This window comes from Alligator sinensis, unplaced genomic scaffold, assembly GCF_000455745.1.
Source record: "Alligator sinensis unplaced genomic scaffold, ASM45574v1 scaffold115_1, whole genome shotgun sequence".
Lineage (NCBI taxonomy): Eukaryota > Metazoa > Chordata > Crocodylia > Alligatoridae > Alligator > Alligator sinensis.
The window spans coordinates 329845-355924 of record NW_005841895.1 but is presented as its reverse complement, the minus strand read 5'-3'; the positions used below and the strand labels follow the sequence as shown (position 1 = coordinate 355924).

At 40.9% G+C, this 26080-nt stretch overlaps 1 protein-coding gene across 1 annotated transcript; it reads left to right on the top strand.

Moving 5' to 3' along the window:
• B4GALT5 (beta-1,4-galactosyltransferase 5) lies at nucleotides 1–26080 on the top strand. The gene is made up of 12 exons (XM_025197344.1): nucleotides 1–60; nucleotides 948–977; nucleotides 9004–9172; nucleotides 10543–10677; nucleotides 16800–16913; nucleotides 18297–18421; nucleotides 19435–19551; nucleotides 20640–20827; nucleotides 21098–21210; nucleotides 21260–21269; nucleotides 22110–22211; nucleotides 23878–26080. Exons 1-12 carry the CDS (start codon nucleotides 1–3, stop codon nucleotides 24023–24025), a joined length of 1311 nt encoding a protein of 436 aa, XP_025053129.1. The 3' UTR covers nucleotides 24026–26080.

Sequence of the window (26080 nt, the reverse complement as noted above, 5' to 3'; positions counted from 1 at the left end):
ATGCCAGCAGGGCCCCCTAACGTAGAAGCGGAGTGTGACTACAAAGGGGATTTTCTGCTGGTATAGCAGCGCCTTTCTAGGTGATATCAATTCAGGTTGCAGCTTTTCAGTTGGTGAAACAGCATCCATGCAAGGAAGCTTGCCATCATAGTTTTGTCAGAAAAGGGTATGATCTTTTCACATCTTGACTGACAGAGCTCTGTTGGCAAAACCTTATAAACCTAGACCTATTTTAGATCTAAGAGAAACTTAATAAGAATCTGCCCAAGACCTAAAAACCTCATAGGAGCAAGACATGCTCATTATTTGAGCAGTGACCAGGTGCCACACTCCTTGGTTTTCAAAAGGGATGGTTTAGTTGCAACACATTAGGAGATCTCTGTAGTAACTTGGATGCATTTATTGAGCGATACTGAGTTTAAAATGCACAGCTAAAAAAAAAAAAGTGCATTTTTGCCTCAATGAGGAGTATCCAAAGTTATTGTCTGCCATAAGCCGTTTTTCCTTTGTAGCCGGGGTACTAAAACTTTGTGATGAAACTAGGATTGAATTGGATAGCAAGTCTTTATTTAATCTAGTTGACTAGATAAACCCTTTAGAACGTTAAAATCTCCCAGGCTAAAAATAATGTGTTATCTCTTTTGGCCATAGATAATCTCTTTCTAATATAAAGGATGTTAACATGTTAATGATTACAGTGTTTTTGCTGCATTTAAAATTGTGTGTACTACAGACAGGCACTTTAAATTAGAAATGAGTTGTTCCTTTTTTCAATTTTTACTCTGGTCATGCTCTGAGTTGCTGTAGATTCTGGGCCTCAAAGGTCAGTATCTCTTAGAAAGGCCAAGTGAAGAAACGTAGTGGTTTTAACAAGGAAAAAATAATCCATTTGGGCTCCTTTTCAGTATGTTTGAAGACTTTTTTTTGTATCTGGAAATTGTTTAAAGGTGAAACTGAAAGAGCTTAGTGTTTTAAAGGTAAACTGTTTTGGGATAATGGAGTTCATCATTCATTGCATTATCACAAACAATCTACATTCTGCTTTGACTAGATCCAGGAATCAGTTTACTAAACTCTTTGTGTTGAAACAACCTGGTACCCATGTGGGAGAGAGTCTTAGGAGCTTTGCCAAACTGCTTCCTGGATCTAGTCAGAGCAGACTGTAGTGCTCACACATGTGCTGTCTTGCATGTGCACTTGCTCTCAGAGTTTGTTGTGTGTGTCCTTTCCCACATCCCTGCAGTCTTTTTACCACCTTCTAGCCTTAGGAATGTGGATAAGACCAGTTAGTTGGATTTGTAGCCTGGCATGTGGAACATTTTCCTCTTCCACTAATTTAAAATGTGTTCACTGGAATCAACTCAAATTGTTCTTCAGAAGAAAGATCTCTTTCTGCCTCAGAATGGTGGTGAATCAATACTGTGAATGAAAGGATTTACACAGTAAGAACCAATCTGCTAGGGTGTTTGGGACTGAAGCATCTCTGGAGTTCACATGTCTTAAGACATTTGTGCTGAGTTGTAGATGTTTGCCTGGGACCAGAGTCTTGGCAGTATGCAGGTGCCATCACTTTTGGAAAAGATAAGGTGTCAACTACCAATTTGCTGCTCGTTGAAATGAGTCTGTAGCATTATAGATTTAACTGTAATACCCATAAGTCCTCATTGGACACAGTAGCATTACTATCTCTAGCTTAGTGAGAAATCCGATTGGCAGCTATTATGTCCTTTTCTTCTTAAAAGAGATAGTGCTGTTGGCTGGAGGAAAATAGCAATCCCAGTAGAGGATATATCTGTTCTCTCGCTTCTGCCCTCAGTATACAGAGCAAGATCTGCATAACTGTATGATGGGGAGGAAATGACTGTAAAATGGGAAACTATTGTGTATTTGCATCTTCTGATTATAATTAAAGCAGGAGAGTCATCCTCCTTTTAGAAAGGTAAGGTTTAATTCAGGTAAATGCCTGTTGCCTGCTCCTTGTTATTCCCTTCTTTATATTGTTGTCACACTTAATAAAAAAACATTTAGTCATTTCACCAAGAGACTGGGAGTTGGGCTGTCTTTGACTGGTTTGGTATAAACTGTAGTAAGTCACTTAAACTCTGTTTTTAATGTGCTTTATAATGTAATGTTTTAATGTGCGCTCTAATAAATGAATTTATGGTAGATAGGCATTACTCCTTCCTTTCATTAGTGGAGAAAAACTACATTCTGTACATCTTTGGGATTATTTGCTCAGGGCCACCCATCAAATCCAATTTGAATTCATGTTCTGAATTCCCTAGTCCTGGGTTTAATCACAAACCTAACTACCTCAGGGGTATGAGATTGAAATGTATTTGAACTTGAGGTTCTTGGAGGTGGGAGGGGAAGTGCATTAAAATGAACATGCAGACTTATGTCCTTCTGTTCTCTCCCATCTGCCACACTCTCTCTTTCCTAAAGAAACCTGTTCTTCTGAAATTACAAAGTTTCTAAATTAACCGTTGGAAATTACTTGGGCTGTATTTGGTTCTCGATTGCTTGAATTCTTTAGTTCAAGATTGGATGGAGGTATATTTAAAAGGCTCAACCAGTAATTATGAGCTGGATGTAGGAGTTACTGGAGAAATTTTCTGGCCCTCCTATGCAAAAAGTTAGACTAAATGCTTGCCATAAACAATTTTTCAAAGAAGAAACAATTATCAACCCTTATAACTTAAACTTAAAGACAAGTTCAGGTTTTCAAACTGTATTCGTTCACCAACACCCAATCATTTTTTGGTTAAGCAGTGCTTTATGATTTCTTTTCTTTCTCTGAGCCTATGCAGTTTGATTTACTTGCCAAGTATAGGTAAGACTTTCTGTATAATTACTTGCTTGGCACCTTTGTCCTGTTAATTTTTAGCCCAGCTTAAGGCTATAAATAGGGCAGCAAGGATGATAACTTGATTAATAAATGATAGATGAAAGGGTGATAGATGGAGGGGTGACAGCTACGTCACCACAGTTATGTAAATATTGGACTCTAATTGTATACAATTAATCTGAACCTGACATCTATAAAAACCAAATGTTTTTGAAGCCTGAAATACACAAGAAGACTTCTGCTATTTCCTATCTAATTTAGGAAGGAGAGTTGCCATTCTTGTCTTCTGCATATTTTAATCCAGCCTTCTAACATTGCTGCATTATGCTGTGCATTTTTTCTGTCTAAAATAACGGGTTTGTGGTAATCTTTTTCACCTCTTTCTCTATGCTAAACTCTGTAAGGAATGGGAAAGAGTTTAACATTGGGAGGTGTTAAACTTTTCCAGTGGTGCTCTGCTTTCAAGTCTACAAAAGTCTTAATGTAGACAGGGCTTTTAATGTTTGTGGGCTTTTGTTAAGGCAGCCGAAGTTTCCTGATAAGTCAGCCTTTAATAAAGGACATGCAACGTTGCTTAAAAGCCCTGGTGCCAGTCTGTTTTCACAGTATCTGCAGTGGCTACTGTAACTGTTATCTAGCAACAAGAAAATCAATTTGAAGTTACAGGCCCTATCAAATTTTGATAGGCAAGATTATTTCACAGTACCACAGAGAGATGGTGCAGGTGATTTATTGCTTGTCATTTATGATTTTACTGTGGAGGCAGATGGTCATTTAGGGCTGCTGACAGATGTGAACCCCCCCTCCAACCCCCCCCCAAACAACAAACAAAAAAACAAAAACAAACCAAACAAACAGTGCTTTACCAAAAGAGCAAACACGTTAGTTCAACCTGGCTCCCCAGCGTCTGTGTAGATCGGGAACTTCAGCTGGGCTTTTTGGCGCTTTTATCTAAAACTGATTTAATCTGCTTTGACAAAAGCTTCAAAAAGCCTTGCTGAGGGGCCTGATCTATACAGATGATGGGAAGTGCATTGAGCTTAAAGTAAAAGTGCCTTTTTAGCGGGGTTTTTTTTTTTTTACATCTGTAAGCAGGCTTAGAGTAATGGTTGAAACTGTTACTATAATATAGAAACTATTACAGGAAGCATTGGTTATGCAATTGGACTTTACCTCCTTGGTTACAACTATTCTAGTCTTCTTTAGTTTCTTAATAAAAACTTATCTCCAGTCTTTCTACCATGGCCATATTCTCTTTTTATTCATAAGTTGGTGTTCTCCATCTCTCTCTGAGAGCTATGATAGTTGTTTCTCAATCAGAGATTTCAAGCTGTAGATACATGTGCTAAAATTTTATTAAAATTAACATTTGACATAACTGAAATCACTTATTTAAATACTAGGAGGGTAAGTTTGGCCTTACAGCCTACTAATGTAGGTACATGAATTCTATGCCGTTGCATGGGAGGGGTCTTTTTGGACAAGACCGTTTTAAAATTGATCATCGTTCTCTGCATAGTCATTTGAGAACCTTTTAACAGTGCTCAGAAAAGTGGAAACTAATGCTCTGTAGACTTGATTCAGAATTTCTTCAACCCACCTTTCACCATCTCTTGCCTGACGTGGCACGTACCAGTTGGCTGCCACCCTTTTGTAGTTTGTAATGCTTTGTGCAATGGAATAAAAGTGGGGTGCAAATGTAATGTAATAGTGATACTCCTGTGTGATTAGATCAACAATATCTCGCAACATCAAAAATTGCTTCAAGGCTGAAACATGGTTTAACCTGAATAAGCAGTGTAACTGTTTGAGTACTTATTCACCTTCCTTTTGTTGAGCAAATGCTATAAGATGCATTTGCCAATTTGAGTTGCTGTGTTGATTGTAGCTTTGATAGAGTGAAGCAGCTTGTTGCTGTGTCAAGCTACAAACTATTTGGAATTTTAGGCTTCAGGTCAGTAAACCTTAAAACTCACCTGGAAGCTAATCAAAAGATAATATAAGAGGGAAGGTTTGTCTTCACTTCAGAAGTTCTGTATTGAAGCCTCTATGCATGACTGTTTGCAGCTGACCTTGATTGTTGCTGAAAACCCTGTAAAATTATTTAGAAAGTTCATTGATGTTAAGATTTTAGTCATTAAAATTACTTTACAAAAAAATGCTGATTCCTTCAGGAGCTGAATGAGTTTCATGTCCTGATTATATTCTGATCACTTTAAAGTGCATCATAATGATAAAGGGTTTTTTATTCTTTTGTTTATTTTTCTATAATCATTTTTATTATCAAATAGTCATTTCTGATCGTTGAAGTTCAGTAGCTGGAAAATGTGCGGGCCGGCTCCCAATCTCGGGGGCGAGCCGGGCCCGTTTTTGTGCACACAGGCTGTGGCCGGCAGCCCGGGCACGCGGGGCCAGAGAAAACCGCGGCGCGGTATGGTACGCTCGAGCTAGAATCAGTCACGGAGGCGTAATGGTTGATTGAAAAGATTATTTACTTACACCCAAGGTGGTCGCGGTGTAGGCTGGTCAGCTTTCCAGGCACAGCTCCGCTTGAGTTCTCGGTGGAGGACTCTAATAGACTCGGTTCCTTGACCCCGGAGTGGTTTAGACTCCGCGGGTTCAATAATTCGTTCTCACGGAGCAGCTGTATCTCCGTGGGTTACTCGGTTCCCAGGTCCCCCGGAGCTGTTAAGACTCCGTGGGTTCGACAATTGGGTCCATAGGATAGGGGTACGTCTAGGGCTGCGATCGGCGATGGGGAGAGGCTAGAGGTTAGTTGCCTCGGAGTTGTTAAGGCTCCGAGGGTTCGGTAAATAGGTTCCCCGGAGTTGTTGAAGCTCCGTGGGTTCGACAAATTAAACCTCTGTTGCCCTCTTAAGGAAAAAGCTGGGTTCGTAGGGATCAGCAGCGCTTAGAGATCCTCACGCTCCTTTCCCGAACTCCACGTGCTTTCTCTCTCTCCGACTTGGGCGGAAACTACCCAAGCCTTTTGTATGGCTAGCAAGCCAATAGCTAGCCGCCATGTGTGCCTATATTAAGAGTGGCCAATAATGTGGTGGAAATCTCAATACAAATGGCGGGAACTCCTTTGCATCATGCATCACTATAATGCAAAAGAAATGCACTATGCAAAGAAGGCTACAGAACTGGCGGGAAAAGCTCCTGCACACGGGTTCTTAATTGTAACAGAACACTCCACCGTGCAAAAGAGCTGCAATTTGGCGGGAACATGATTTAGCAATGCCGAAGCGCACACAAACAAAAAACCACAACTTTGGGTTGTGACAGAAAATAAGTTGCTTTACTATGAGAGGAAGTCAGGATAACCACTGTGGTGTCTTTATAGTTAGCATGTTGATGCAACAGTTTTTCTCTGCACAGGTCTTGTGTTAATAATTTCACCAAAGGGGGTAATAGGTGAAATAAGTCGTATCCGATTTAAGTATGGGTTGTTTTTGAGCAAGAACAAACTTCCCTGGAGATGGCAAATCCTCTGACAATGTGTTACAAATTTCTGCTGCAATTCCCTGAAAGTCCAAGTGAGTAAGTCATGTAATGTGGCTCTTACTAGACTGTGCTTCATCTAGTCCATTTAATAGAACAGGAGAAAAAATGAATGGAATATTTAAAGCTCTGGACAAACCTCCCTGGCATCCAGATAAGCATTGGACGTTTGGTTCCCCGGGAACAACTAGCAGCGGCACACTAGCAGCAGATGGGTCTGCGGTGCCACATACCACATGGCCATGCTTATTTGGACTTGGCCTCTGTCTTAATTGAATGAGGAGGAGACACTGGGTCATGCTTTTTCTTTTTCCCTTCCTTATTCCTGGCAAAACTGGATTGAACTATTATTTGTTCAGCATCAGCAAGTTTTTTCAGTGCTATAGAAATTGCAGAAATTCTCCTTATCGCTAAATGCTTTTATATTAAAATGGAGCAAAGAACTGCATTTCTGAGGCCCACACCCCCTTGACATCGAGCACCAACAACCATCTTGGATGCTGTGTACACATAAGAGAAGGAGGAACCATGCTTTCTTCCTGTCCAATTTTCAGCCTGTATTGCTTCTGAAAATGGAACTGCTTAATTCCTTTTACACATCATGCCCTAATAGAATGACTGAGGAGAAAAGCAGCTTGCAAGAAAGTATTATTTTAAAAAGGCTTGGGAGTCAGCAATCCTATTTTTATTCTGACTCTGTCTTGCTGTGTGATGCTGTGGAAGTTTCTTAATCTTACCTCAGATCAGTTCCTTCATCTCACCATCCTACTTCCCATGAGGGAAGGGGTAGAGGAAGAGAATATAACTTGTCAGACCTTACCAGTTGTATTTCAGTGCTTTCTGGGGTGGATGCTGCAGGTGACCACAAATACTTCTGTAAAAACAAGCCCCAAGTGTTTATTTTAACAAAATAATTCAGATTATAATATTAGAATTGTGCAAAACTAACACATTCAGGAAATTCAGTTCTGCTGGACTTTTCAAATGATTTGACAACCAAGCTGAGACACAGTCTTACTAGAGAAAATTTTCCTGGTCCATTAAGAACAATTCTACAAAAGTGATTGCTGGATGCCCTTCCCATTTTTACTTAGTTTTGGTTTCCTTAGTTGTGCCATTGAATTACTACTTCACCAAACCCTTTAAAGAAGACTTATTTCCTATGAGAGAGCTTATCAAGGACTCGGTAGCATAAAGAAAGAATAAAGCCTTAAGGAAGGAACAGTTCAAATTCTACTGAAAAGTTATGATAGCTAAAACATTGAGGGCCCTGGGCTTGAACAAGTGTTTAGAGCAGTGGTTCTCAATCTTTTCGGACTCCAGGCACCTCTCCATAACTCTTGTGAATTTAGTGGCACCTGATTTTGATATATTACAGTGCTTACCTGTTTGCAGAGTGGCCAGCAGTAAGGATGCGGGACAGGCCAGGCAGGGACAAGTCTGAGACTGCTTTTATCTGCTTATCTCCTCGCACCTTGCAGCACCCTTCAAAGGATCTGGTGGAATCCTGGTTTAGAACCATGGTTTAGTGATTGGGTTTTTTGGTTTTGGTTTTCAGTTTCTACTGACTCTTATGAGCAGTTGACAGGCTAATTGGTCTGGAGGAGTGTTCAGTTTAGGTGTGGGTTTTTTTTTCCTGTAGAATTTTAACTGCATTTATCTTTGGCCGAGACTATCTTAACTGATGTTGTCCTTGAACTTCACCCCATGCTGCAGGGATCTCTTTATAAGAGGAATTTGTTTGTTCTAACACTGTTTATTGCTTGTTCTCTGCCTGCACTGTTGGCCAAGAGGCTAATTAGTGCCATTTATTATGATGGCCTTGAATAGTAGATGCCTATCCACTGAACTAAACTAGGGCTGAAGGTTCATTTTGGTTAGGCTGTTAAACTGTTACCAGTCAGTAACTATTCCTACCCATAGAGACAGTGCCCCAAAAAGGTCAAGTTAGCTTATTGACTTCAACACAATTGAAAATCTCTTCTTCCATCTCGCACAGGCATAGCTAACACTACTCTGACCCCTGGGGCTGGTTGTAGCCTATGTATATCTTTAGCCTGTTTAGGAAGTGCTGTGTCTATTGTACCTGAAACAATGACCTACAAGTGAAAGACTCCCAATGTAATTATTAATCCCATGAGATATTCAGGCCTTGGAGGCAGCAATTTGAACGGCTTGTTTTTGAAAGTCTGACTCTTCTTCTAACCATGAATGCTTGAAGAACAGGACAGATTGGTTGGTTTTCATCTTTCCAAGAGCATTCATATATTGTTGATTTAGAATCTAATCCATAAAAGCTAAAATGTGGATTAAATAAATACCGCATTTGGTCAGAGTAACCTTGCATGGTTCTCTGTTAGTTGATAATTTGTCTCCCTTGCAGCTTGCAAAAGGCTTTAAACCTTGTTTGTGATTTTTTTTTTTTTTTTTTTTTAACATGATTGATTAGAGAAAATATTGTGATCTTTCGGGAGACACTGAACTAGGCATTGAAAATGCAACTGCTTATTCCCAAATAGTTATCTCACTTCAGAGCAGAGCCTTGCACTCTGATTCCAATACAGTGCCCTTGGGTAACCTACCTAACCTGCGTTCTCAGTGACCCAGAAGGCGCGTAATGAACAGCGGACTTTCTGGTGCTGACGTGTTAGTTTTTCTCCTGCAACAGGCTCTCTCCTTTGATAGAAGACCAGTGCCTGCTGTTTGCGTTCCTAGCAGTACTCTCTTTCTGTCCAGTGGCTCTTTATTCTGAATTGTTGCTTCCTCTCTGCAAGGGTCTCACTTCTACTGAACAAAGCCACCTTGTTTTACTCTCCCTTGGTAAATGTTTTTTCTTTCCTTTAACTATTTACTTGATTTCCTTTTTAAGTACTCTTGAGCATTTACCAGTGCAGGATTGAACTCCCTGGTTATGTGTTTTTTTTTCCTCCACGTCATTCTAAAGACTGAATTACAAACATTTTAAATTTAACTAGAATTGTGATACAATCTGGCAGAAGGGGAAAGGAAGCTCTGACACATGGCAATACAGGACATGAATTTCTTGCGGTTCAGAAGAAATGAATTAAAAGGATGGGGCATGCAATAAATAGCATTTGCATAGTGATTTGTTCTCCCAATACCGTACAACAGTTTGGCAGAAACGTAAATGGGCTGGCAGGTCCCTGATTCTGAGAAGTAAAATAAAAGGATTTGGAGCAGGAGGAAGACTTGCAGTAGGAAAAAAATCCTATCACTCAGGCTGTTGGGCAACAAGGAAAAAGTCTCTCTCGAAAAAGCAGTGCCCATTTAGGGAAGCATTCTTTTAGCTGATTAGAGCAGGAGAGGGAAGATTTCTCTCAAGGCAGAGCTGGCACTGTAAGGTTAAGAGACTTCCTCCAACCTATGTATTCTGATACTATAGAGGTGAGACCTTTGCTTAGTGCCAAATAACACTCAGGTTGTTGCACTCTTCTCTATGATCGTACCAGGGATGATTGGAATGACATAATATAAATATTGACTATGGCAAGGGACAACTGTTAATGTGCAAGACGGAAGGTACACATAAGCAAATATTAAGAAAACTTTGCTGAAACAAAAACCCATAAGGCTTTTTCCCAAAGGAAGTAGAAAACTTGTCAGTATCAATGCTTAGATGTAAACTGACTACTACACTATTGTAGACACCTTTGAGCTATAACTTTAGTTCACTGAAACGCATTGTGTGAGGGTGAGTTTGAAGGCTATATGAAAATGAAATTAATTCTATCTTCTTGCAGTGATTACTTAGTAACCATGTCGCAGGAGAGCTTCTATTCAGAAATCCTATTAATTTACCCCCTGGTCCTCACTTAAAGTACTCTTGATATTTCGTAGTTTACTTGAAAACCTCACAGAATGATATTGGATGCCAGCAGGAAATGTAACCACTCAAAATTTAGTACGGTCCTGGGTTAACAGGATTAAGAGTATAAATACTTTTTGTTCTCGGATACATTTCAAAATGTCCCTTGGACGTCATCTTCTCAAATAATGCATGACGTTTCCCATCCCTCGCAGGGTAACCTCGGCATGTGTCCCCTAGAGAACATCTTGGCAAGAGGAAATTGAAGTAAAGCACAACCAAATGGCTCTAAAAAGGCTTGATGATTTAAATTTTGCTTTTGGAAGAAGTTGCTGCTAATTTTGATATTTTTTTTCTATTGCAGTGAACACCTACCTCTTCATGATGCAAGCCCAAGGCATCATGATTCGTGAAAACATGAGAACAATAGGAGCTCAGGTTTATGAGCAGGTGGTCCGTAGTGCCTATGCCAAGAGGAACAGCAGCGTAAATGACTCAGGTACATTTTTAGTAATTAAGTAACTTTGATTAGTGTTTCCATTAGCGTTGGAAAATGAGTCGGGTCAAACCATTTTTCTAGAAGGGTTTGAATATATGTGGGTCAATACAGAACAGGGGAGGATATTATTTTCCTTTTTCTGTGCAGTCTTTTCCTCAGATTCCTCTAGTAATTTGGGGGTATTTACAAAATCCAAAATGACTGTTATCCTTCTGCTTTCTAGGGATGTACAAGTAACATACTCACCCTGAGAAATTCTTTTGTTTTCTTGTAGGACTAACACAACAACCCATTTTCAAAATCTCTGCTTTCAGCCCTTGACCACATGCATGTCTGGCTTGATTTTAAACCTGACTAGGCTTGAATAAGTGCTTGAATAAGACACTGTTCCAGGTACACAGAAGAACATGTACTTACAAGCTTCACTGCTTTACATGGAAGAAGAACATAAATAGGTTGTTGAAGTTCAGCCAGAAGTAGTAGAAGAACTTGGAATAGAATTGGGGATTCTAACTATAACGAGCCCCTATCTTTTTAATTACTAAACTACTTTCCCTCTTATAATGGGAGTGCTGGTTTGGCAACTTTGGGCATCTGAATACTACACTAATAGATAGTTTGAATACAAAAGGTTACATCAACTTATACTGTGGCCAGTGAGCCAAATTGGACTTTTTCCTACCTCCCATGTTTGTGTCATTGCAAGACAAACCTTTAATAGATGATCCAGGTTCTTAGCAATATGGAATTGGAGGTACTGACGTCTTTTCATATGTCAGCTCTTGTAATTCCATTATGACATGACCCTCTCTCTATACATTCCCGTTCTTTCTCCTCCACCTCTTTTGCAGGTATTAGCTATGTCTACTCTAGGAAGTTTGTGGTAAAGTTATATCAAACCTTTGCTAGGGAAGACGGGGCACAGTAAACAGTTACTTGTAATGAAGAGATCAAGGCATTTTTTCCTATAACTAAAACAAGGCAGGGTAAGGTGACACTATACTGTATAAACTGATTTCCCACTGAAACTGCCCTTCTCACTGTTGACACCTGAGTGAGTCATTAGTTCCTAAGACTAGCTATGCTCTAACATTATGCTAGAGTAAGTATTAGTGCATTTCAGCCAAGCTTGATAGCTCTGAGGAGGAAGCCTTGAAGTACTTTTTGGGTTTCAGTAGTGAGGACAAATGAGGGAAGAGTTTTTTTGAGACAGGTTTCCTTATGAGCAAAAACCAAGGTCTTACCTCAACTTAATCTCTTGAAATCTCTGGAATTTTGTAAGGTCTAAGATGTCACACCATTTCTAAGGCTTTGGCACCCTATAGTTAGATTGACTGCTATAAATAGAGGAGTGAAAGTCCTCAGATGCCCCCAAGTGAGTTCCCTTGTCACATAGGTTGTCTCATCTGCCTAATTTAAAAGTTAACCTTGATTCGTCAACTCAATCCATTCACTCCATTTTTAAATTTCAGAAAAAGTTGCTTTAATCTATTTTCAAACTTGTGGGAGTTTAAACTGTGGTTAGACGGGAAAGAAATAAGATGAACTGCCCCCTTTTCCTTGCTCACTGCATGTCATGGTAAAGGCCTACACATTTTCTTATAGACATGTGGGTTATGCCTTTCATTAGCTGCTTCTTTGCATCTTTCCAGGATGAGAGGATGAGTGCTGAATTTTTTTGAAACGGGTGTAAATCTTCACAATAATTCCTCTCCTTTGTAGCTATTTTATTATTCTTAGGAGGCAAGAATACTGACACTGGTGTCATTGGCATTTGAGTTAATATCCACTAAAGTGAATGAGGCTGTTCAAAGCTCAGACTTGTTGCCTGGGGAGATCTGTCTGCCTTCCCAAACAGAGATGGGGCCATCACTTTTTATTCTAAGGCACACTTCTTTGATTTTGACCCTGCTAATATAGCTGTACAGCACACTGTATGTAAATAACATTGATTTAAAAAAAGATATCTTGACACACACTTCCCCTGGGAAGAGGAAGGAAGAAGAAAAAAGTATACATGACAGATGCTGGTCATATCAATACACTTCTGGAAGGCATTTGATAGCATTGTGATAAGGGCCCAAATATACAAACTTGAATTAGGGTTGTCATAGCCCTATATAATTCTGATAGACTTCAGATGTACGTTTCAAATTGCACCACCATATTAACTGTCAGTCTCCCTAACTTTATGCTTGGGATGGCATAATTTTAAATAGATGCTGTGCCAGGGTTGTTGCATAATAACGGATGCAGTGCAGCTTAGTGCTGAAGCAGGAAACCTGGAAGGGCAGGCATACTGTGATCTTCACAGAGCTGTATGTGCCTGTGCTAAATTTCTTGCCTCCAACATGCTTCCTTTGCTTCAACAACTCTTGCTTATTTACAAAGCACTCCCTCCTCACTGTCCAGAGCAAGCTGTCATTCTTCAGTAACGGGTACTAAATTTTAAGTCCCTTTTTAAATGAACTACAGCTTCTACTTATATGTTGGCAAGCACAAAATGCAATACTTATCAATGTCAGGCCACAAGTGCAGAGAACATCATACAGCAGCACAATATATCTGTAGAGAGCCAAGCGGGGTGTTACAAGACAGAGCACGTAATACATGCACCATTTTAATGGTAATTTGTTTATTTAAATTTGATCAGAATAATACCACACACCCAAGATAGGCACTAAAATGCTAGTCTTTTGGTGTTCATTTGCAAGTCCATTGTGGGCTCTTGCTCTCTCGTTAGAATAAGATGGGGTAATAATTACACCATCTAACGGATGAACTGAACTAACGACACTGGATGCCACATATTAACCTAAGGAAGGAAACTGAAATACTGGAAGGGGAATGGTGGGTTAGCGCAAAGTGGCTTGGTTTGGTTTCTAACCATTTTAAGTCCACACACAGAGAACCTGCTTCAAATGATTGATTTTTCTTTTTTTCCCCCCCTCTTTAAATAACTTGTCACATTTGCTTCTTTTCCTAAAGAGTCATTCTCATTTGTTAAAACTGAAACATGTTTGGTTGCAACCAAATATAACCATTAGTATTTTACCTAACAAGGAGAATATATCACACTACCTATGCTTATTTGAACAATTATAATCTTAAAATACATTGATTCAGATTTACCTGTTACAATTTTATTGGAAAATAAATGATTTTTTTTATTTATTGGATTTTTGTTAGCCTGGGATGGGAACTAGAATTTGTTTTTGTTAGACAAAATACTTTGAATGTGCTGGGTACATAGGGAAAGTAAATGCAAAACTTGGCTTGATATACTGAAAACTGATTTACTAAACACACCTAGTGAATAGACAAATTGAAAATCTGGTCTACAGCGAACTCTTATAGATGGAGATAGGTGACCTACTGGGATTTCAGATGTTTTTAAGCAGGCTGGATACCTCAAGTCCATTTGTTTTTTGTAGGAGTTTTTACCCTTTAGAAATTCCACTAAGCTGCCTTTCTCCTTCTGTAACTGTATACATCTTTTTGAAGATCTGTCCCCCCCAACTTTCAGGTTCATGGCCTGTCTTGTTTTCTTGCAGTCTCTCAAGAAAAACCAGGTGGAAGAGGGGGAGAAAAATCTTTCTTGCCTTTTCAACTCCCAGTTTGAACTAGTGTAAATGAAGAAGATATTTTTCTCTGCAACTGAAACCCAAAATAATTAAAGGGAAAGTTTTCCTGCATAAGAAAAACTGAAGTGTTTAGTTTGAAAGAATGTAAACAGTAGCTTTATTGTAAAGACTGAAAATAATAGAAATATTTGAAGAAGTACATATCACTGAGGGCCCTGGCATACTTTAAAGTGCACATGCAATTAAAATTTTATTGCTCCTTAAATAGTAACCAGCCACATATTGAAGCCAATTTATAGTGTGATGATAATACAGCAAACACGCCACAAAGATATTACACATATAATGTGTAAAGTCTTTGTGGCTTGTCTGTATCATTCCTTAAATTGAACATATGGCATGTCAGGACTAAAGTGTAACAGATCCTGATGTTCAGCTGAGCATTGAGATCTGGCATGGAGTAACCAAGGTGCAGCTGTGTGATTGGGCTGGGGACAGCATGGGCTCCTCGTCTCAGCAGTCCCACCCAATCCCCAGAGGCAGATTTGGGGAGGGGGAGGTGCTGTGGGCTTGACATCAGGGAGTGTATCCTCAATCTCAGGCTCTATGCACCCTGGACCTTTAAAAAGCGGCTGTGTGGCTGGGAGCCTCAACTGCATGCCTACTTTTTAAGTTCCAGGAGCACCTGTGGAAGAGGCAACTAGGGAGCCAGGAGTTCCCAGCTCCCCATGCCTCGCATTGTGGGTCCTGGTACACGAGGAGCTTTAAAGAGTGTACCTGCAGCTGAGTTGCAGGCATGCCTTTTAAAACTTTCTTGGTGCTCAGACCTAAACCATGGGGAGAGGCAACCTGGTCTGTGGCACCGGACAGCTTTAAGGAATGCACCAAGGCAGCTTCACCACTAGGGACTTTCAGATTCAATGCCCAGTAGCTGTAGCTAGACTGTTGTGGCATGGGGGATCAGAGGTTCCTGGTGAGGTCTGAAATCCCCACCAGAGGAAGCCCTTCAGACTGGACCTGGGGCTGGCTGTCCCAGCTAGGGCTAACAGTCAACTAATTTGTCAGCTCACTGCACTGGTGACTCAAACTGGCGCGAGGCTAGGAGCAACAACCAGTTGACTGTCAGCTGGCTGTCCTGAGTCTGTTAGAGTCCCTGGTGCAGTCCCAGGGGCCAGAGCTGACAGTCAGCCAATTGTCAGCTGTGGCTGGACCTGTGGGCACTCATTTTAACTTGCCAGTGTCAGGTGTGAGGGTTGCAAAGTCCCTGCCTAACCCCACTTCAGTTCAGTCTCACAGGCTTTAAATGCTGCATGTGCTGCCCAGCTGGACTGGGAAGTTGTCCCTGGCCCCACTTCTCTGTACCTCTGGCTTTAAGTCTCCCAATGTGCAGCCCATATAGGCTTCACTGAAGTTGATTTAAAACCTGGAGGCTACCTACTGCCAACCTGCTCCCTTGCCAGGGAGGGGGGAAGGCAGGCTGTCAAGTAATGGGCTTCTCTAAGGGTAGGGATGGGCCAAGGAACAGCCCTGTAGTGCCCTCTGGCTTCAGAGCTCTCCAATCCAGGGGCCAGAATGCACATGTGCTTCAGCTCCTGGGATGTTTTTCTACTGTTAAGAATTCTCTGAAATTCTTGCCAGTAGAAAGGAATGTGAATGTGGCCCAGATCTGGTAATTTGTTAGCTCATAGAGCGAGCTGATGTCTAAATAGACTTGGATTGCTTTTGTTTCTGCTTGTAGCAATTTAATCTCTTTTGGTCCCCTCTGATGCAAGAAAATTATTTTTGGAAGCAAATGCATAAACCTATCTGTCAAAATCAGATATTTATGAAGGCACGTAACCTTTTTAGAAGTAAATGGAACCCACCACTGCTATGACCTGCTGGAACTGGTAAAAGGCTGTAGCCAAACTAAGGCACTTGTAGAGCAGTTAGTTCCTTGAAATGTTACTTCAGGATAAGTAACTGCTTCTTCAGGAAAAAAAGAGTCCCAAATCTTCAAGGTGGGCCTGAAAACTGAGTTTCCTGTATGTGCCCTTGTCAGGAAAGGAGTGCTCCAGGGACAGTTTTTCCCTTTCAGCCTCCCTTCTGCAGTCATTGGAAGTCTACAGGGTATTAGCAGAAGCTTACCTTTCCTGGCTAACTTGCTTCAGCCCAGTTTATTAAAGACTTCAGTAGAAAATCATTTAATAAATTGGAAGCCACAAGGGGCCCTTGTGATGGTTTAGTCTGAGTCCCTGCATATCATGGCCTAGGTGCCTGCTCCACAGGTTTTAGTCACAGCTATTCTGCTATGAAGAAATGTTTTGGATTGTCCCTGCAATTCTACCCCCTACAGTGCTCATCTGTTGAGCTGGCAAGGTCAAGGAGATCGTGATACCTCAAGGAACAATTTTTTTGTGAGACTGCCTACAGTTCATAATGCAGTTTCCCATCGATGCCTTGTCCATGTGCAGTAACCAGCTGAATGGGTTTGTTAGCAATTGAATATTGGAGATAGCTGTAAGATTAAAAGCTCAAGCAGCTTTTTGTTTTCCCCAGATTATCCTCTTGATTTGAATCACAATGAAACCTTTCTGCAAACCACAACTTTTCTTCCTGAAGATTTTACCTACTTTCCAAACCATACCTGTCCCGAGAGACTCCCTTCTATGAGTGAGTAGTGCTGTGACTTGTCTTCCCTTCCTTCCCTCCAACCCATGCTTCCCTTCCTTCTGGTTGCAGCCCATCAAAAACCTGTTTCCTCTGAGCAGGAGGTAGGAGGGGAATAGGAGGAAGATACCTTCTTGTTACAGGTTTTGTGGTATAAACTGTAGTCTTTGGGAGTTTGGCAGCCATGTTGATTAGATTATACCTGGCTCCCAGACACCACACACTTTACTTACATGCTCCAGAGCCCAGTTGATCTGTTCCTGCAGATTCTTGGATTGTGCATTCTAGTACCACTCTTTACCTACAGATATAATTATATATTGTACCTCTTATATTTAACTGTGTCAGGCAGGGTGGGAATGAGGAATGAATAGGAATGCTGTTCTGCAAGTGCAAATGTCTCTCCTTGGAAATTTGTTGTTTACCAGATCCCAGAAATCAAGCTGTATGTCTGAGACACTTTTCCCTTTAAACCAATAGCCCATCACTTGACAAATTGAAACAAGAGAGTGATTGTGCAACATGAATCAGTGAAAAGATTCAATACCTCACTGCTCCATTGGGACATTAACAGCAGCTGTAAGATGACAGAAGTGTTTGCTCCCTTACTTCTTTCTGCTGTGGTTACTGCTGTGCTTTTCAGCTTGGATTAGTCCCAGAAACAGTGGAATACAATGAATTGGGCCACTGAGCTATCCTCTAATTAAACTAACTTTGAATTTCACTGAGCAACTGTCTTCCTTGGCCTGTGGCTAAAAATTAGTGGCTAAGCTGAAGAAGCATGGGGTGGAAAGCTGCACAGAGTAAAGCAGTGATAAATAGGGCTCATCAAAAATTCTCCGCTAAAATTTGTTTTGAACAGAAGATTGGTTTTTGTTTTTTGGGTTTGTTTTTTTTGGTTTTTTTGAAGAAACCAAAGCTGGCTTTTTTGAGAGAAGCATCTGTTTCTGCTAAAGACTTTTCTTTTTTGTGCTGATTTGGAATCCTACTGCAGTTCCTCATGTTCCCATTTGGTATAGGACATGCCCCCCCTATTCAGACATCTCTCATGATAAACTGTGACCAGAGACCTTCTGTGATGTAATACCTCCCCTAAGGATAAAGACCTTGGAGATGATGTCTGAGTAGGAGACAGAGGCTGCAGAGATGAATGAAAGCATGAGACACTTGCAGGATTTCCTCATCAAACTTTTTAAATGTTTGGCAGGGAAATACTTGCTTTGCAAGCAGCTCTACTAACAAGCAAAAGAAAAGGAAGTAGACAGAACACATGGATGGGGTAGAAGCCAAGAGATCAAATTAGTCAAGAAGCCAGAGGTGCATGTTCCTGTCCAAATGAGAGCATTTGCCTTTCTTACACTTCTCTTTTGTCCATTGTGTGCACAGAGGGTCCAGTTGATGTAAATATGAGTGAAATTACAATGGAAGATATCCATCAAGTATTCTCTAAAGACCCTTCTATCAAGCGAGGAGGCCATTGGAAACCTAATGACTGCCTGCCTCGTTGGAAGGTAAACTATACTTGGAGCAGCCATGTGCCACTGTGAATGTGCCACCATTTCTCAGTACAAGAGAGTGCAAAACGAAAGTTTTTTGATATCATGTCAGTCCAGTGGATATCTTTCTAGCAGTTTCAACAAACTTACCAAGAACTGTTCTTTGTTTTACATTTGACCTTTCCCTTGGGTTATATTAATAAGGAGTACAAGGATGCCTGTAACACAGGCCTGAAATATGCTGATGAAAAATACCTCTCAACAGACTCCTGAAGCCAAGGGCTTCCTTACTGACTGATGGTTCAGTGTTTAGTTTTTTGTAAGAACTTCTGAGGCTACCAGTGGCATGTGGAATTTGTCTACTCTAGTAGTTCAAATGTGTATCACAGCTGATAGTTGCTGAAAGGTGTTGCCTGTTGATGACAATTAATGGTTCATGTGCAGTCAAATACTTGGTCTCATTCCTAGCTGACAGGTGTCCAGATCACTAAGACCACCTCTGCTTTGGGTCATTAATTGCTGCAGGGAGACTGTATGACCTGGGACTTGTACGTTACTGCTAGATGGGCTCCCTGATGTACAGGTTGGCAGCGTGCTAGAGACGACTTTTGTCATGGCTCATGCTCTACTTCCCTAGTGGGAGACGATTTCAGTCTCCAGTGCTGTCAGTGTCAGTTATCACCAGCAGTTGGAAAGGCGTGTAATCCCCCAGGTAGTAAGTGTTGTTTTTTTTTTAAACCAGAGCCCTGAAATCCACAAAGCAAAGGAGATGTGTGCCTGGGAGGTGTGGGGGGGGCGGGAAATGCCCCAGCATGCTGCACAGTGCATTAAAGGAACTGTCTCGGCATCCTGAGAAAAGAGTTAGATGATGGCCCTTTTGTAACACCACTATCTTTGTTGGGTGGATGTAGGTAACAGTACTCATGGCATCAGACACAGACAATGCCTTGAGGTGGTGGTATGTAGGCCACTAAAGTGACAGCTGCTTTCCAGTGATAGCATTAATTAACTGCTTGCCTTTTCTTTAGGTGGCAATCCTGATCCCATTCCGCAATCGTTATGAGCATCTTCCAGTTCTCTTTAGGCACCTTATTCCAATGCTTCAGAGCCAACGTTTACAGTTTGCGTTCTATATCATCGAGCAAGTAAGTGATACCCACATTTTTCCAGGCTAGTATTTTTCCAATGGAAATAACCATTAGAACAAGAAGCGTGTTTTTGCATCTTTTTCCCTGGGCTCTAGTATGCAGCATCAAGTTAACTCCTTTTTCACTGTAGGCATTGTGTAATAATGGTAAATGCCCAAGTTGTGTCCCAAGTGTGCCACATTTATCACTTGCAGAACTTATGCCACAGGCTTTCAAAGGTTTCTGGCTAATATTGATTGGTATGTGTAACCAGACCTTTCTTAACACAATGCCATGGGAATGGCATATTGGTCTGGAACACCTGAATAGGTTTGGCTCCATGCAGTACAAGAAAGATTTGATTAATGAAGATCGAAATTGAATTAATTGTGATGGGGAAATGTTTTCCAAATCTCAAACTACCTACGTTTTGTTAACCCTTAGCACATGTTTCAAAACCCACCTGTCCTTCCTCTTTTGGGGCAAAAGCAGGTAGAGAGAGAGGACGATCAGAACTTTTTTTGTAACTCAGCTGTAGAAAGCTGTTTGTAGCATGGCTTTAGTAGACCTGTACTTTTCTTTGTTACAGTAGCCACCAACCTTGGGATAGGAGGCTAGAGAAATTAAATAACTATCTTTTTAGCCTTTCCACGCACACTTGTATAAAGACCTGTTCTCTACATGTAACACTGAGAATTTGTACAGTAAAACCTGGATCATTTGCATCCTCCTTGCCTTACATTGCCAAATTTAATTTCAGTCTTCTCAGCTGTTTGCTGCAGCTCTGACTTTAGTGAACACTGTTTCTCTAATCAGCTGGAGTTTAGAGTGATCCTATACAGCTGATCAGAGAGGCAGCACCCTTTGGAGGGGACAGGGATTTAATATCTATTTGCTGTGGCTCTGCACAGCACCAGAATATTGAAAACCCTCTCTTTTGAGGATGTTTTACGTATTTGATTTGTATGCCACATTTGTCCTAAAAGGCTTAGAGAGGCTTATGATGAGCCCATGAAGGGCTTGGGTTTACTGCACCATACTTTGTATATGTGGTGAAAAGTACATTATGTTTTGGTATTCCTCTGAGAAATAACTCCGTTTCCTAGGCTGGTAACCAACCTTTTAACCGTGCCATGCTCTTCAATGTTGGCTTCCGGGAAGCAATGAAGGACTTGGATTGGGATTGTCTCATCTTCCACGATGTGGACCACATACCAGAAAATGACCGCAACTATTATGGATGTGGACAGATGCCAAGACACTTTGCAGCCAAGCTGGATAAATATATGTATCTGTAAGCACCAGTGTTCCCCTTTGGTACAGTTCCCCCTTGGCAGTGCTGCCTTTTAAAAGGGAAGAGGGTCAAATTTAAGTAGGCTTAGAGTTTTTGCACAAAGCACACAATCCACTCCCACTAAGGCAGAGGGAAACAAGCATACCCATGGCTTGGTTTAGGTCATCTCTGTCCAGATATCTTGATAGGATGGGAATAGGCAATGGCCTTAGTCCTGAACTGTGACAAATTATGTTCCCAATAAGTCTGACTAACTGTGTCTCTCTTTAGGCTCCCTTACAATGAGTTCTTTGGAGGAGTGAGTGGCTTAACAGTGGAACAGTTCCAGAAAATTAATGGCTTCCCCAATGCATTCTGGGGCTGGGGTGGAGAAGATGATGACCAATGGCTTCCCCAATGCATTCTGGGGCTGGGGGGGAGAAGATGATGAAATTTGGAACAGGTACTGTTGTGCATCTTGGCTCGAGTCTACTTCCTGAGGAATAGGGGGGTGCGCAGGGTGTTGTATAGATATAATATTGTATAATACTCTAGGTATTTGTGGGGCAAATTCCGTGCTACATCCTGTTGTTGTCTGGCCTAACACTGGAATATACTGCCACATGGGTTGGGGACATAGCTGTTGGGTGTACAGTACATGCTTCCAGCTTCTTGACAATCAGACTTCTTGGGGCTGTGCCTACCTCTGCTCTAAAGTAAGCCAAAGACAAGCAGTGGGTTTTGCCTACTGCCCCTGAGCCTGCTTGCTTAAACTTTCAGCCTTAAGCAATTTCAGAAGTCTCCAGCCTCTGTCCTCTGCTAGAGAGGAGGGACATACAATTTTGTGAAGGGAAGTATCCCCTCCTCTCTTCTCCAGGCAATGCTGATTGTGCACTTGAGATTTCATATCTCTTTCAACTGGGATTGTACCACTTTAAGATGCCTGAATAAATGGGAAAGTTACTTTAGTGAATTCAGCCTGCTAACGCAAAACTGATCTGAGGCTAATAGAGTGGGGTAGCATTGGTTATTGTCATAGGGAACCTGTGAAATTGTTGGCTTTCAGCTTTGCCATAAAAGTTAAGTTGTTGCTCAGCTGAACTTCTCAGCTAAAGCTTGGTATATTGAAAATAGCACAAGTTGCCTGAAGCTTAAACTGGTTCCAGTATTCCCATTTCATTTTGTTAGTGAATAGATGTGCACACTCACTACAGACAATAAGTTTATTGTGGCTCATGATTTGTTCTGTGTTGGTAATGACGTTGGAGCAAATGCAACAGTCAGCTTTATCTTTGTAATGCAGAGTGCAGTATGCAGGCTACACAGTGACTCGACCAGAAGGAGAGACAGGGAAATACAAGTCAATTCCACACCATCATCGAGGTGAAGTGCAGTTCTTAGGAAGGCAAGTGAAATTTTATTATGGGGCATTGCTTATATTTGATCCTGTGGGATTCCAAAGCACTTCACAAATTGTCATTTGTACAGGGGGTGATACTTGTTTTAGGACTGAACAAGGCACAAAGATACTACAAAACAGTCTCAGCCCAGGAAGGGAAATTGCAAGCTTCAGTGTCATTCGTACAGGGGATGAGGGCAAGGTATCACTTTCCAAACTAGAATTCAGCTGGGGCATTTAATACCCTGGACTCAACGGATACAAAATCCTTACTTTTGTGACTGCTTTTCCAAACTCAAGCAAAAAATGTGCATTTCCAGCCAACCCACCTATTGTCTGAGTTTATAACTAACAAGCTATATTCTGAGAGGAGAGATGGTTTTACATTCTGGGGAAAGAATGCTAATTACTAATGAGGTGGTAATTAGTATCATATACTGAAGCAACCCTTGTTCTTCCTTGAAAGTTTCTCATCCAGACATTGAGCAAGGCCAGCCCTGCTTAGGTTGCAGCCAAGATTATAAAAGGATTAATTGATTTTAGTGTTATGCTTATTGCAGCAACCTCCATTTCGATTTTACCCCTAGACTGCCTGGATTTTCAGAGTCTTCTGAATTTGCATTGTGAGCATAACTTCCACAGCAAAGCAACATCTTCTGTCGCATACATTTTGTTTAAAGTCATTGTCCATATGCATTTCATTGTTGGCACATATGTCCTATATGCGTGTTTGAGTAGCTGTGTCCAGGAGAGTTGTGCCTGTACTCTGCAGCCCTCTGCAGATCCTTCTTCACCTGGAACTCTGAGTTGGAAACCTGTAGTTCCCGCCTCTTTGCAGCAGGCTTACAAAGGCCCTGCAAGGTACAGATCTCCTGGATTCACCACCTGCCCTTCTTTTGGGGGAGTTGTTCCTGTCAATGATAGATGCTCCAAGTACCCCTCTTATGTAGGAAAAATGCATACACCACAGAAGTTCTCTTGTGTGTTGGACCCCAAAATCCAGGTAGTCTCATCTGACTCCCCTAGAGAGTACCATGAAGGCTTTGTCAGCTTGCATCGAGTCCCCTCTTACCTGAGTTCTCCCTCTTCCAAAACTCAGTTCTAACTCTTAATCCCCCAGCCTCTAGTCCAGTATCAGCTGTTTCTGCTTCTTTGTGGGGTTCAGTTTTCTAAAAAAATTGATAACCTTTGTCATCTTCCCATCACTTGCTATGGGTGTCACTGAGATGGTGAGCTCTCCCAGGTGGGGAGTGTCATGCTACCCCAAGATAGATTCATGTCACTCAGCTGTCACATGTAAGTTTGCTTTGCATGTGTTGTGAAGGGGGTTATTGGATCATACTGAGACCAAAAAAAAAAAAAAAAAGGCTGAGGAAGTTTCTTGTGTGTCCAACATAAAATTACATTGAGGAGATTGTGTTCTGTGTTACATATCCTCCCAGCTATGGGCTATAACTTTTTGTTTTGGAGAAGCATTTGGAATATTTACACACCTGAAGTTTGCAGAGAAGCCCATGCCAGCCTAGCCATGAAGCATTCATGCTTGGAACATCTTTCATGGTTTTGCTTGTTCTGTTGGCCCTAGATTTCCAAGTGGCTCTTAGCCTAGGCTTCCACAGTTGCAAATAGCTTTTGGCAGTGAAAACATCCATCTTTTTTTCTCTTTAAACAGGTACGCGCTGCTGAGGAAATCAAAAGAGAGGCAATCCCTGGATGGTCTCAATAACTTGAACTATTTTCCAAACATTACATATGACGCCTTGTATAAAAACATAACTGTTAACCTGACGCCGGAGCTGGCTCTGGTGAATGAATATTAAGAGGAGATAAAACATTTGCTTTGCCCTTTGCCAAGAAAGCAACACGTTAGACATTCTTTTATAGCATCACCAAGGACAACAAATGCATTGTCTAATGAAGGATCACAGTATAGAATAAGATTTGAAGAATAAGATTGAAAGCGCACGCACAAATCGTCTTAGCTGTACTGACCCAATCCAGTTGTTTGTGCAGCAAGCCTAGTGACTTGATTCGCTTTCTGGTTTTAAGAACAATGGTGTGACCTGCTGCTCTCATCTCTGCATTCCGTCTCCTCCAACAATCTCGAATACTGTAACTGTTCTCTGACACGCTTTTCTCTCATGGAACCAGTTTGGCTGAATGACTCTTTGGCTGCTTGACTTTGGATGCCAGAAGCAATCCAGTAGGCAATGGCCCTAATGGGAGAACAAACAAAACTTATACCATTCTTCTACATTTGTGTGGTTTTTTAAATGACCTGCTTGAAGTATATACAATGGAATCGCTTCTTAAAGAAGTGTAAGTGTAAATAAGCTATGTAAATTGCCTTTTTTATTTTCTTTTACAATTCAAAACCCAAGCTAAAAGTTTATGTATTCAAGTCACTCACATAGGCCCCGATCCTGTAAACACTTACACATGTACTTAAAGGAATGACTTGCATGAATACAATTAAGTGAATGGGACTACTCATGTGAGTAAAGCCATTTTTTTATGTTCGTGCATATGTGTTTACAGGACCAGGGGCCTTAACTGGTAAGATGCAGGAGTTTAGAAACCTGAAGCCACATCTGATGACAAACTGTGGGGAGGGAAGGGTATTGAAACCTACATGAAAAGGAAAAGCATCCAACTTGCATCATTTTGCAACAGACCCTGTGAAAAAATATCACGTCTTTCTATTCTATTCCTGATGGCTTTCTTTGCCTATAAACCCCTGTATCCTATACCTGTTGGCAAGTGCAAGCTTGGATTGTAGACTTATAAAATAAGTCTTTCACACCCCCCATCCCCACCATGCTCCTTTCCACCCCAAGAGCCAGATTCAGCAGAAGGCCTATCTGGTCTCCCTGAACATATCCCCAAGCTCATATCTTCTCTCCTCTATCATGGTCTGTAGGTTTGGGCAGTTGGCTGCAGTTTATTAAATCTGCCCCGAACTTTTAACAGCATTCTGCAGTGGTTCCTCTAATATAATACTTTTTTGTTTTATGCAGTAGTATTTTGCTATATTTATTGTATAAATGAAACAGTACACTGAACTAATGTGTATTATAACCATAGGTAGAACACTTGGTTATGGTCTTTAACCAGAGAAAGCATTGCGCAGGTACAAATAGCGGGACAGATTTAGCCACAGACTTAAAATCACAATGTGAAAAATGAAGGACATTAAATTTAGTTCAGGAAAACATAAGTATCAAGAACTGAAGAGCTTGGTCCATATCCCCATCCAGTTTTATAGATTTTTTTTTTTTTTTTGTTCTTCCCTAGACATGATGTTTTTTGGTTGTGCCTATTTAATTTTTTTTTCTTTTGGTTTAAAACCAATCCATCAATTATACAGCATGTACAAACTCACTTTTACTGGGCCTTCCAGCCAGTAAAAGCTTTTTTGGGGGGTTGCTTTAACATAACATGTATATTTTATATATATATATATAGTGACGTGAGTGCTTAAACCTCAGAAGTTCTTTAACTTTCTTTTATCACATTGTTTGCCTTCTGTTTTTCTAAACTCTAATAGTTTACATTGGTTTTCTTGGTTGCATGGACATATGATCCCCATACACATCTGCTGTGGGTGTGACTGACCAGGCCTCTCTTCTGTCTCTTGAGAATAACTTAGTTTAGAAAACATGGAGTTCTTGTTGTGTAGATCTTATCAATCAGCCTGCATGAGAGGACAGAATCTGCCCTTGAGAGTGCTGATAAATTTGTAATTTAGGTTTAAAGTCTTTGAATACATGTGCTTTAAAATTGCTTCCTGAGGGAATCCTACATGGTTATTTACAGACAGAGGTAAGGATTTTCTTTTATGGCGCATATATAGCAATAAAGACTTTTGCTTCTTA